Raw genomic sequence first — 14509 nt, forward strand, 5'->3', positions numbered from 1 at the left:
CTTTCAAAATATATTAAAAAAAACAAATCATTCTTTTGAATGTAAATATTATACAATTAATTACAAATTAAAAAAAAAACTACAAAACTAGATAGTTATAGGGGTTTAAAGTTATGCTGATATATATTATTTTTTTTATTAAAAATAAATAATTGTTAATTTAATTTTTATAATTATGTTATGCACATATGCAATTATTTTCCTCTTTTCTTTAATTAAGTACTATATTTAAATTAAATATAAAAATATATATATTTTTAAAAACGTATACATTAAGTTTAAACACCACTTTTACAATAAAAACGTATTATTTTTTGTTAAAAAATAAAATAAAAAACTTATATTAGTATTTAATAAACTTAAATGATACTTCTATGTAAGGTTGTATATGAACGTTTCGAGGCACTGTGACAACATAAAATCATATTGACAAATGCTCTTTCCACAGATCCCACAGAGTTGATAGTAAACAAATGGCCTAATGCTATAATATTGAAGAAGGAAAGAGTAAAAAACGGTCGTAAAGACATTTGTAAAATTTAACACTTTTGGAACCATTTAGGACCTATGTTCTCTTATAGTACTTTTTTACAAAAATACCTCCATATATCAACCCTACACACCAATTCTGACCGCAAAAGAAATTTTTGTCAAAAATTTGTTGCCATTTTTTACCCTTTGTACTCGTGTGTAAAATTTCCCAATTTCAAATATAGCTTCACCTAATTCCAAATTAAGTACCAGTTACTTAACATTAATATAAATTGGAATGGAAATCTTATTACTCAATTTCAGGATTCCAGCTCTATTGGTTAGCTTCTAATCCAAACTGTATCAAATTTAGTGCCATTTAGTACACATTAGTAGTAATTTCCAAAACTTCCAACATAGCCCAATCCTACACCCCAACAGTAATCCTAACTTCAAATTTCAAGATTCTAGCTCTATCGGTTCACTCAAATCCACATTTGGTACTATTTTGTACATATTAGAACAAATTTCCAAAACTTCCTACATAGACCAATCCTACATCCCAACAGTAACCCTAAGGCCAAATTTCAGGATTCCAGTTGTATTGGTTCACCAAAAATTTAATTTCTACCAAAATCAGTACACATTAGCACGAATTTCCAAAACTTTCTACAAAGCCAAACCCTACATGCCCTTTATAATTGTACAAATATGGAATGGCAGTGTGTAATAAAAATTCACAATTTCCTCTAACAATATCTGGAAACTTTATAAAAATCGGTTTAGTGGTTGCCGAGATATTTGTATTTCAATTTAACGATGGTCCGAAATACACCTCCTGCTCGATTCTGGTCGCCTATTATCTGAAAATTAAAAACCACACAAAAATCTATCTTTTAAAAAAGGCAAAAAATTGTTTTCATTTCATAATGTCCGTTGTATGAAAATTGTAACATACTTGTAGGGGCAAAGGGCAGTTCAAAGTGCAATTTCTTGTTGCTTGATATGTAGGTGTGATTGTATGTGATTTATGCACATATACAATGTAAAATATATTTACTTACACATACACACACTGTAGCTGTATGTAGAAAAAATTTCCATTTTTGCAAGATCGATTTTTGTGGTGTTTTTCATTTTTTGGTAATAGGCGCCCAGCATGGAATAGAAAGAATTTTTCGGAGCATGGTGGAATTGAAATTCGAATAACTCCGGAAATACTTAACCGATTTTTATGAATTTTGCAGCAATGGTTAGAGGGAATTCTGCAGTTTTATCACACAATGACATTTTATTGTTATTACACCTATTAAGGAGATTTTTTAGCTATTATCTTTTTGGGAACACTGTTTTTAACTGTTTAGGCACATCTCGTGTCTTGTTTTTCCGTCATACATCTTCAGTTTGGTCCATAATTTAACGATGAATCGTCATACAAACAATCAATGCTTTCAAATCATTGAATTCCATAACTAAAATGCGTACTTTGTTAAGAAAGTTCTTTGCGCGTTTCTTCAACTTTATGACTGTATAATCGGTCGATAGAAGCGGCTATTTTTTACTCCATTTCATATAGATATATACCGATTTCAATTTCCTTTACGACCATACAATTTGGCGAACGGAGTGCCATATATTGATGCCGTAACTGGAAATTTCATAAATGAAGAATTTAATGTCCTGGTTTTTGTCTCATAACATTGGAACTACTGGAGGTATTGTCATAAAATGTATGTCATATGAAAGGTAGGAAGTCTGACTATTTCGTGACCTATTCAAAATTTAAAAAAATGTGAAATGCTTTATTTGAATATTTATGTAGGGGGATACATTTGTATGTTATTACCTTACAAAAGTTTTCAAAATACAATTTGCCGATTCTATGTCAAAGACCAATATTTATCCTTTTATTTGTGTTAATAGAGCTAGTTACAGGCCATGAAAGACATTTCTGAAGCAAAATATTTTGCTGTTACCGACCATTCGTTCAATAGATGGCGTTCATGTAGGGTCTTGTATGGTGATGGGCAACGTCTTACACCAATAGATGGCGCGGACACCAATAGATGGCGCGGACGATGGGTTTATAAAAATTGCATACCTCATTTAATTTTGCTATAACTTATTATAATAACTCGTATTGCAGATAATAAAATAAAAGTGGTGTCATGTGGATGGTATAATCGTATAATTTCTTGTGAAATAAATAAAATTTTAAAATTAGTTGAATATTAATATGAAATTGGAGTTAAAGTTGGTTTGGTAAAGCCACTCAAAATTGTTGGAAGCGGATTTGGCCCAAAGAAACATGGATTCTAAAATCAACATTTCGATGAGGCAGTGTGTATGCCCTCATATAGTGTCTCATGTCGTAAAATAATAAAAATAGATTTTTTCATTCAATTTAATGCAAAATTCTTTCCGTTTTGAATGGCACAAAAAATTGAGGTTTATTGTAGCCTTAAAGAGGAATATATATTTTTAAGCCGAATTTATATCAAAAAGGGATTGAATTGAATTTTATAGCATGATAAAATTGAAGAAAATAGCTTCAGATTTAGATATAGCCCACACGTATATATTTTCGTCTGATTTCATCTTACGTCCATCAAACGTGGGATTTGTTCGATGGCGACGAAATTTCGTACAGCGTACCATATTAAGTCTAGAATGATATTTGTAAAGCATTGAGGAAATCAGTTCAGATTTAGGTATATCTCCGAATATATATATATATATATATATATATATTTTCGTCCGATTTCATTCAAGGATTGCCCGATTAAGACGAAATATTGCACAATCTTCCTAATTAACCCTTTCCAATATATTCGACATTTAAAAGCACTCTCTTTGCGATTTTTCGGTTATCCTATGTACCGTTACTATTGAACCTGTCCGAGGGTTAAAATGAAAATTGCTATTATTTCTAAACTCTATGGCTTAATATGATCTTAAATACAAAATTTTAGATTTTTATTCTGACAAAATTTTTTTGACACTGAAAGGGTTAAGTGAATAATATATGTGTAAAGTACTATCGGAATTCCACACCGTACGGACATGTTTTAGGTTTATTCGAAATATGCTCAGATTTATATAAAGCTATATATATACATATGTATATATTAATCCGATTTCATACAAATTGTTTTTACTTCGTCCATACACAAACTTTGCACAACTTATTTTATTCAAAATACGAACATCGTTTTATTTTTTTCAAACTTAAATCAAGTTCGAAGATGGGAACCACGGGCACACTCTTCCTGGTACATCCCACATAATGTAATATTTCATACTTTATAAACCTAATTTTAAAATCCAATTTATTATTAATATTCAACTAATTTTAATTTCACAAGAAAGTATACGATTATACATTTCATATGACACAATTTTCAAATGACCATTGATTTATAAGACTTTTCCCATTTTATTATGAAACTTATTTTATTAAAGAAATGCCACCGCTTCACTTGTCTGCATTGGCCATAGCCTTCTGATAATAACTCGCTATTATTCTTACTGAAAACTGCTATAAATTTCATCAACAGAGGTTTTTTTCAACAGGTTTTTGCTTTGCAATTTTCAATCATATCATTCAATAGAATCGCATGTGTTGCCAAGTACACTTTAAATAAGGGTTTCTTTATAAACAAATGTACTTTAGAGCATACTTTTAGGCGCAAATAAATCGTTACCACACTTTTTTTTAATTTTTTTATTATGTTTTATTTTTGCAGAACCTGTAAAGAAAACACAAATATATAACTAGAGTCGAAATCGATGGTCAAGGGATTGGATCGATCGAAAATTGATCAATATGCGATATGAAATTGTTCAATATGCGATATGTAATATAAAGGAAAATTTCTATCTTCGTTATCATTTCGACTGTATTTCACAAAAGTTTAGTCTCTAATATATTATTTCTGTAGTCTGAAATTCCGAAACTATGATTCTCCATTTATTGGACATAGTTTGGATAGCAGTGAATGGGTTGATAGAGCAATATGGTATTAAATATATGGAAATTGTAATCAAATGAAATTATTATATATATAGTCCACCAGCAGAAAATATAATCAAATAAATTATTCCCATTAATGTACATATATTCTTAAAGAGATATATATTTTGTTTTTTACATTTGTTGTATATTTGAAACCCTGTCTGCAAATGGTCTGATTTCAAAATATATAAAACAACCATTCCATTTAATTAAATATCAAAAAATGGCTATATATGTGGGGTTTAATGTTATGCTGAACATATTATTTAATTTTTCTTTTATTAAAAATAAATAGTTGTTAATTTAATATTTATAATAATGTTATGCACATATGTAATTATTGTTTATCATTAATTAAGTACTATATTTAAAATTAAATATAAAAATTTATTTTTTAATAAAACTAAGTTAAACACCACTTTTACAATAATAAAAACGTATTCTTATTTTTTGTTAAAAAAATAAAATAAAAACTTAAATTAATAGTTAATTGTCTTTAGAGATAACTTAAAAGGTACTTGTACGGACGGTTGTATATGAACGTTTCGAGGCACTGCGGCAGCATGCCAATAAAATCATATAGGCAAATGATATTACAAATCCCACAGAGTTAATAATAAACGAAAGGCCCAATATTGTTGTCCATGGTCCGGTGACTTCATCACAACTCAAGTCACTGAAAATTTACAAGGTGTTAAAAAACAAGATATTTGTATGAATATAAGTCGTAAAAAATCTTCCTTACCGATATTCAAATTTATAACTATTATCTAAAATGTCATCTTCTGTGGCATTTGTTGTTTCATCTTCACCAGATAATGATTCTGTTGCATTAGTGGCCATGGGTGGGGCATTAAAAGTACACACACATGAACCATGTTCGATTAGCATGTGAACACTTTCACATTTTGTATCCGAGGCTGTGATGCGACTATAATGGATGGCAGCAAAGATCAAAGCCACACAACATAGCAGTAAAGATAACAGAGCAAGAACATATGAATCCATACGTAAAAATATGAAACAATGTTCTCGTGTCTTATCACGTTTTATCCGATGATAGCGTATTAATATTAAGCCAATAATACCGGTAATAAGTAGCTGTGTAACAAGACAGACATACAAACAAATTAATAATTCGTAATTTATTTTAAATATTTTTTTTTTCTGATTTGTACCGACTTACCACTAAACCACACCAATATGGATTATTTTGTGTGGGTGTATTGGGTGATAGCACAAATATCCATATCGATAAACTTATTAATAGGATACCAATGATTATTTGTAATATTAATAGCCAGCGGGCAAGATTTGGCTGATGAAAACCCATTGGATTGGGATGTTTTATTTCTACTGAATATGTGAGAATCGAAAAATGAAAAAGAAGGAAAGAAAATTATTTAAAATGAAATTTAAAGAATTGAAAATTAAATGCAAAATTTGACATACCCTCATAGTGTTTATTACTTACGACCAGCATACGACTGTGTCGTAAACTACTTCGAGTTGGTGTATGTCGTCCAGCGATTTTATTACCTTTAATATTTTGTGGTACGGTTGTGGCCATATAGACAGTCTGAAAATTAAAACAGAAAATAAAAACAGAAAAAATGTGAATACAAAAAGTTAAATAAAGACACTTCTGGACATCATATTGTAAAGATGAATTCGATATTATCTATTACGAATACAATATACATAGGAATATACATTTGTAATCAATAATACGGAAATCTGGCCCTAAAAGTACAGATACAGATTTATAAATTTTAACATACGAATTTTAACTTTAATCCTGAATTATGTTTTCATTATACCCTCAGACTTATGGCTTATGAGGGTATACCCATTGCTACGGCTAAAATTTGTCTCCTTGAAATATTGATTTTAGACCACATACTGCTTAGTACCAAATCCGTTTCAGACATTTTGAAGGCTTGTAACGTTTTGCCGATTTGAACCAAACTTTTCACAACTTATTTTATTCAAAATACGAACATCGTATTATTTCTTTCAAACTTAAATCAAATTCGAAGATGAGAACCACGGGCACACTCTTCCTAGTACATTCCACATAATGTAATATTTCATACTTTATAAACCTAATTTCGAAACTCCAATTTATTATTAATATTCAACTAATTTTAATTTCACAAGAAAGTATACGATTATACATTTCATATGACACAATTTTCCTTTAAATATCAGCAATACGAAAAAAGTTATAGCAAAAAGAAATGAGGTATGTAATTTGTATAAACCCGTCGTCAGCGCCATCTATTGATAGACATAATTCAAATAATTTTTGTCAGATTTTTAAGTCCAACCTTCCAAACGTAAAACTTTTGAACATATAATCGCATTTCAATCAAAATGGGGGAAAAGATAATCTACTTTAGTATGAAATAAATCACAAAGCATACCAATGGAAATTATAGAAAACTTTAATTCCACATCTCATATTCAAAAATTAAATTTATTGTTATTTTACAAAAGAAAGTATGAAAATTTACCTTTCACATAACACGAATTCTATTTAATTACCAACAATAGAGCAAATGTTATACGAAAACCCAATGAGGTTTAAACTTTGCATACTCGATTTTTGAATCTACCCATTCAATAGATGGCGCTGACAAGTGTTTGCAAAATTGATTTTTTTTGTTTATTTATTTCAGAAGAAAGTATACTGCGGCACATTTCATATGACACCACTTTCATTTTAATATCTGCATAGGCCAAAAGTTATGACGACAAGAGTTACACAACTTTTAAGAAAGTGTCTTCAGTGCCATCTATTGAAGGACATGATTCAAATCAGGCACATCAGTATTTCAAAGTCTGCGTTCGAAGAGTATAACTTTTAAACAGATCATCGCACCAAAAATTAAAGAAGACGTCAATACTACATTTCATATTAAAAAATTAACTTTTTGATAATTTAAAATAGTGATGTTTAGAATGTGCGTGATCGATTTTGGATCTACCCATTCAAAATCATTATAATTATTTAATACGTTATGATACAGAAGTAACTGCAACGAATATTAATAGCTTAGAATATACACTATTTGATAGTATCCAAGTGGTTTGGCAGACTTGCCACGTTTCCGGAAAATTACTGATTTTTCTGAACAAAACAAAAGTCCACTCGCAAACAAAAGTCCACCACGAAGTGGGATACTTTTAACTCAGCTATATCTCACTCCTTGTGATAAATAAATTCGACCCAATGAAAACGGAGTTTTTGTCCTATCGTATGTATATCGAATTTTGAAAATTGTGTATTCATGTACAAGGGTTACTATATATTTCTGGAATTAAGACCCATTTTCAGTTTTGAAAAATCAATATATATCAACAGGAAATTTCAAAAACCCTTGAAGATATAATCGATTTATTGTGTATGCTACAGGTGAAACCGAGGGCGCTTCTCAACACTTTAATGTGTGATAACACAAAAACAAATCAACCAATCGATTCTAAATGTTAACACCTTCATATCTACCGTATGAACTAGGATAAATTTCCAACTTGGTTCTGGTCGAAAATGTGTGATTTTTCAAAAAATAAATTTTCATAGGTCCGCCATACTTCTAATTTTCGAGCGAAGTCAATAATCCTAGTTCATACCAGAGCCAGTTATGTAGTCTTTCTTATTGCGTTCGAATTTTGAAATTCTTTACCTGCTATGCTGAAGAAACATGCGACCTTTTGCATGGTAGTGCTTCTTCGTTGCATTGGCTCGCCTTCAAAGGCTCACACGGTCGATTGCGGATTTGTTTCGGGCTTATACGCATATATATTCGTCACTTGGGACAATCTCATGAATGGTTTTTGAAGAACTTCGATCGATTATTATCAAGATTTCTTTGTACCAATCGACACGAGCCTTTTTTTGACCTATTGTCAAATTCAGGGGGAGCCTACGAGGACCAAACATGTTTACGGTCAAGTGTCCATACAATATCGAAAGTATTCTGTCGGAAGAAATGTCTAAAGATGCCTCTATGTTTTAATGTTTAGACTTAGTCCCCTCTGTAATATAATTTGGTTTTTGTTTTTTGAAGAACTACGATCGATTATTTTCAAAATTTCATTGCACCAACCGAACCGAACATTTTGTTGGGCCTATTGTCAAATTCGAGGTGATCCCAAGAGAACATAACATTGTTACGGTGAGGTGTCCATGTGCATGCAATATTGAAAGTATTCTGGGGGAAGAAATTACTCTATGTTTTAATGTTTAGATTTAGCTCCCACTGTAATATAATCTGGTATTTCGTGGGAACATGTCGAGGATCTACTATAACACCAGTCATGGGGTATGTAATACATACATCTAAGGATATCCCATCATATAACATTCCCAAACGATTTGAGGCTTTTAATTAATACGGATTAGTAATGACTTAAAATCATTTTTTAATTTTGACATAGCTGTTCCAATATATTTATGGGGTTGTTGTTGTGAGGTTGTTATACCCTCGGTTCGGTTTTAGCTATTTTAATAAAAAAAAAACAACACATTTAAATCTAGCCTTATTCTATGAATAACTGGAATTCTCCGCCGTCGCTTAATGATACAAAACATTCCGAATATGTCTATGGAATTACAAATGATAATTTATTATTCAAATATCTCGACTTACCTGTGATCGATGTGATGCACCATCGATATCGTTCAACGATATCTGATTGTAAATTGTACCATCTGGCATTTTGCGGCTAAGTTGATCTACTGGTGGACTACTGTTATTATTGGCGGTGGCGTTTTTGTTGGCTGGCAGCGTGGGAGTTTTATTTAAATTCTGATATTCGATCGGTTTTGGCGGCAATTCTGGAGGAGCTCCAGCTCCACTGGGTGTACGAAATAATGCACTGTTTTCGGGTATATTTTGATATTTTGGTTGTGGTTTTTGTTGTTGCTGTTGTTGTACTATAGGTTGCGGTGTAACGTTTGACAATAGATTTTGTTTCGGAGATTCATTGACATCGTTGGCAAATTGATGCTGTGCCGGTGCATAACCGTTTATGCCAAAAAATTTCGATTTGGCTTCGTTAAGTGCAGCTTTCACTGCAGCAATACTGTGAATTGTTTCGTTTAGCTCGAATTGCGAATGTTGACTAAGCGGTCGTTCATTGAGTCTGGCATTGATTGTTGAATTATTTGCTGTTGTCGCTTCGGCTAGAGCGGCAATTGGTGGTGCAAGCGGTTGGACGGGCAGTGGTGGAGCTGATGATGACGATGTTGTTGTTGGTGTTTTTGTTGCTGCAGTCGTCGTTGGTGATAATGATGACGTGAATGTATTTCCTATACTGGCTTCTGATGCTGTTGTTTTTGCTGCTGCTAAAGGCGAATATCGAGGTGGAGATGCAGTTGTTGTTGTCGTTATTATGGCTGGTTTGGTTATTGGCGTATTGGCCATTTTATATGGGGTAGAGTATAAAGCGTTCACTGTATTGGGTGGTGGTGATATTTCATTCAAGTTCCGATGATTTCCATTCAGCAATGCTGGTGGGGTGCTGCTCGTATTCGTATTATTGTTGTCATTAAACTTAAATGTTATATCGGTAAAGGGTGACGAATGTGCTGCTGCTCCATTTGTTTTGGACGGTGGTGGTGATGACGTTGCCGACAACGACGACGACATTGTCACTGGTTCGTTTAGTTTTGTTTTAGGTGTGCTCGTTGTATTAACATTATTGGTCATATTCAGATTGTCATACATGCTGATCGGTCTGTCATCATAGGTTGTTGTATCCATTATTTAATTTTGTTGATGTTTTTGTAGTTTAGTCGGTTGGGGTATTTTTTTTTGGGTGGTTGTAATTAACCGATTTTTGGGGGGAAATTTTGTTTTGTAAATGTTTCTTTGTTGTTATAAATTTTGGAAAAAAAACGACGGGAAAACTCAATTTAATTTTTGTGTGTGCGTATCGGCGGCGGTAGGCAATGTTCCCAATTGTTCTCCACTTTAATGGAATTATTTGGCGGTGATGTGATTCATTATTACAAGGTTTATTCATCTGGAAATAAATATAAACAGAGTATTATTTTAGTATATAATCATATTTTGTTTGTTTTGGTTTTGCAAATGGGGGATTAATGATAAAATTAAATAAAATAAATATACGAAAGTTGGGTACAGTGGTCAGCATACATGTATTTTTTTATTAATAAAAGAGCAAAGTGATTGAATGACTTCCGAAATGACTTTGTCAACGCTCAGACGAAACGGCTGAAGCCAGTATGAAATTTGGGATGAGGGTCACTCTTGGTCCCAAGGTATCACATAAGGCTGAGTTTTCGGGAATTCGTACCATACGTTTTTGGCGAAACGAAGGAACTAGAACTCTTAAATATTAAATGAGGGTCATTTATGGAGTGTAGGATACCAAAGGAGTGTAGGATACCAAAGGATATCAGAAAAGTACCAAAATGTATTACATTTGACACAATTTGATAACATGTGAATGGATAGAGTTAAAAACTTTAAAGTTAGAATAGGAATTGAGTTTGAGAAGTAGGGTCGATGTAAGGCGGTGGTTTTGGTAGTGTGTACTCATGTATACGGAAAGTACTAAATTTGGTACTATATGAATTTGGAGGAATGGATGGAGTTGGAATCGTTAAATTAATTAACGTTCAGGGATTCGGATATGTATTTACTTTTGCAAAATATATTTGTGTACGAGACGTACTAAATTTGGTACAATATGAATTTTGGGCCGATATACAGTAAAACTCAAAATTGGTAATAAAATTACTACTGCATTGTAGAAGTGATGTAGGTAGTTTTGGCAATTCACATTTATGTGTAGTAAATGGTACTATATTTGGTACAATTCGAATTTTGGATGAACCGATAGAGCTGGAATCCTGAAATTTGGAATTAGTTTCGTATTCGGTATATAGCTACTTTGGGAAATTTGTACTTATGTGTACGAGAAGTACTAAATGGTACTAATTTTCTTACAATATGAGTTGTGGACCAATAGACTGGAACACTGAAATTTGGAAATATAGGAAATGAACCGATAGAGTTAGAATTCTGATTCGAAGTTAGGATCACTGTTGGGGTATGTAGGATGTTTTGAAAATTTCTATCAAAGTGTACTAAATGGCACTAAATTTGGTACAAATAGAATTTTGTATAAAACGATAGAGTTGAAATCCTGGAATTTGTAATTAGGATTGTACTTATGGGTACTAAATAGTACCATATTTGGATTTAGGGTAAACCGATAAAGCTGGAATATTAAAAAATTGGAATTAAGATTACTCTTGGAGTGTACAATCAAGGTATGTAGGTAGTTTTGGAAATTCGTACTTATGTGTGCTAAATGGTATTAAAATTTTGTACAATTAGGATTTAGGGTAAGCCGATGGGCCTGAAATTGGGAAAAGGGACATCTATTGGATTATATATTGTAAGTAGTAATGAAAATGTGTACTTATGCGTACTTACTTAATGGCACTAAATTTGATACAATATGGATTTTGGTGATCCGATAGAGCTCGAATCCGGAATTAAAATTACTGTTGTAGTGTAGGATGGATGTAGGTTTGGAAATTTGTACTTATTGGTACTAAATTGTATCAAATTCAATACATTTTGGTTTTTTTTGTGAACCGATAGGACTGGAATCGAGAAATTTGGAATAAAGATTAGTGATAGCTTTTTGAAGTTGGTAGATATGGAAATTTATATTAATGTGTACAATAATTTCTATTGAATTGTTGAGGTGTGGACTTATATTGATGAGGTGCATATTGAACTTGACATTTTAGCTACAACACCTTGAAATAGATGTCGGAGATAATAATTATGATAATTATGGCCAGAAACTATAAAAAGAGGGTACCTTTTGATCTCCCTGATATTATTCGGTTATCCATTACAGATTATAGTCACACAAACCGACAAGCGATTCAGTCGATAAAATTCATTAGTCTTTGAAAGAACTTCTAATGACTGTCATGTTTTACTTAGTACTAAGAAATTTAAGCCCAGTTTAAATGGTTTCCGATGGTCAGTTTAAATGGATTCCGATGGTTAGTGCCGTTAAGTACCATTGAATTTCTCATGGAATATTGCAAATGGTTCAAATATTGTCTTAATCTCAACGAATTCATTTATTTGGTAGCTGTCCGACTTTCCTTTTTTTTGAAGAAATTACTTCAAAAGTCTAGGCCTAGGACGGACCTTTAATGCATTATAAACATAGTTTAATGAAACATACAAATATTCCCACTCGACTTTTTTAATGTACTTTTTAATTTAAGCAAAAATACCACAAAAATATTTGTAAATATATATCCACCTTGTTGACTACACTTCTCTGAATCAGTTATAAATAAAAACATGGTTTTATCGATTGTTTGTCGGTTTCCTCCCTCCCCCACACACTCACACAATTAGTATGCAAAACAACATTGATCAATTCTGAAAAAAAAATCTGGTGATACTTTTATTATTTCAGTTCATTAACCACAACAAAAAAACATAACAAATCCATAAAAACATTTAACATACCACAGACAAAGCAACAAAAAAATCTAAATAAAATAAACACAAACAAATCTATCGAGAAAATAGAGAAATTGACATGAAAATACTTTGGAAATACATCGTACACATGTATGTATTGAAATAAAAACAAAACCAAAAATGAAAACATGCGTAACACTCGATATTGCTAATAGTTGGCTAAAAAACAACAATTGGCTAAAATAGATCAGTGAACATTCCAAACGAAACAAAAACAAATGCTGTAACGGATCGTGTGACGTTTGCTTAATGGCGTTTATTTCATATACACATACTCGTATATATGACATATTTAGATTTTTATTAGAATAGTCACCGCGCCTAATGTGATATGGTAATAAATTTGTTCCGTTTGACATAGAAAATCTGAAACAAATAAATAATGTTTACGATTGTCTCCGCTATGGTGATGGCGGCGGAAGAAATAAATCGGCACAGTGGTGAACAATAATTTTTAAATTAAATTATTCCATACAATTTGACATTTACTTAACACTATATTTATATTTGACTCATTTCAAATATTATAACTACATACATTTAAAACTTTAATATTAATTTTAAAAATCATACATTGGTTTTTAGTTACCCCGCAGACCCCCTACATTTCGAAGTATTAAATGTTGTATACATATTTTTACGATTGTGAGTCAGTTTGACTCATATTAGTCGTTTATTTTGAAAGTGGTTTAAGTCCATTTTAGGTTCTGATACATATCTTGGTTTTCTAGTAATGTTTACAAAACATATTACGTTATATATTCTACCATGTTTTAGAACACAAACAAACTTAACACTTGACAATATTTTTGAAACAAGTCAAATCAATACTTAAATATCTCAATATAAGAATACATGGACTTAATCCACTTTCAAAATAAATGACGCATATAATGGTTTAAAGTTATGCGGTTAATTTTTACACCATTTTTGAAATTCATTGGTCCTATCAGGCCTAGATAACATTGAAGTAGCACATAGGCTATAAATCTATGAAGTAAAAATTGAGAAAAATCGATATTTTGACAATTTGTGGAAAAAGTACCTCGGGAAGTGGATACATAGAACCTATTTTCGGAAGGATCTATTTTCCCTTTTTTATAGTTTTAAAACCTTTGGGATGTTAACAGTAGGAATTGGTAAAAAATATTATTTACAAATGATATTCAGTAAATTTAAATTTACAAATGTTATTTTTTCCATATTCAGATCCAAAAAAGTTTGAACATGCTTTAGGTTTGGAAGAAATATTACGATGTGCATAGTTTGGATTTAATCTGCAACATCTTTCGAGAGTTATCTTGCGCACCAAGCAGCTTGACACACATTTACCAGACGGACAGATACTTAGGGCCATAGGGCTGAGTGTGTAGAAATTTATTTTATATTTATAAACATCTATTAGTTCTTTGATCATGAATATTTTATTTAAGAGGATTCCCACTGTAGGTTTCAAAAAATTCTA

At 31.6% G+C, this 14509-nt stretch overlaps 1 protein-coding gene across 1 annotated transcript; it reads right to left on the reverse strand.

Annotated features, from left to right (window-relative positions):
* Window positions 1–4973: 4973 nt before the first annotated feature.
* LOC133321556 (mucin-2) lies at window positions 4974–10257 on the reverse strand. The gene is made up of 6 exons (XM_061530642.1): window positions 9419–10257; window positions 9142–9370; window positions 5939–6065; window positions 5673–5839; window positions 5232–5587; window positions 4974–5162 (listed from the first exon to the last, which is right to left on the reverse strand). Exons 1-6 carry the CDS (start codon window positions 10255–10257, stop codon window positions 4994–4996), a joined length of 1887 nt encoding a protein of 628 aa, XP_061386626.1. The 3' UTR covers window positions 4974–4993.
* Between the last annotated feature and the right edge of the window lie 4252 nt (window positions 10258–14509).

The sequence above is a fragment of the Musca vetustissima genome, unplaced genomic scaffold, assembly GCF_032173495.1.
Source record: "Musca vetustissima isolate MV318-11 ecotype Yass unplaced genomic scaffold, APGP_CSIRO_Mvet_v1 utg39374, whole genome shotgun sequence".
In the NCBI taxonomy this organism is placed as follows: domain Eukaryota; kingdom Metazoa; phylum Arthropoda; class Insecta; order Diptera; family Muscidae; genus Musca; species Musca vetustissima.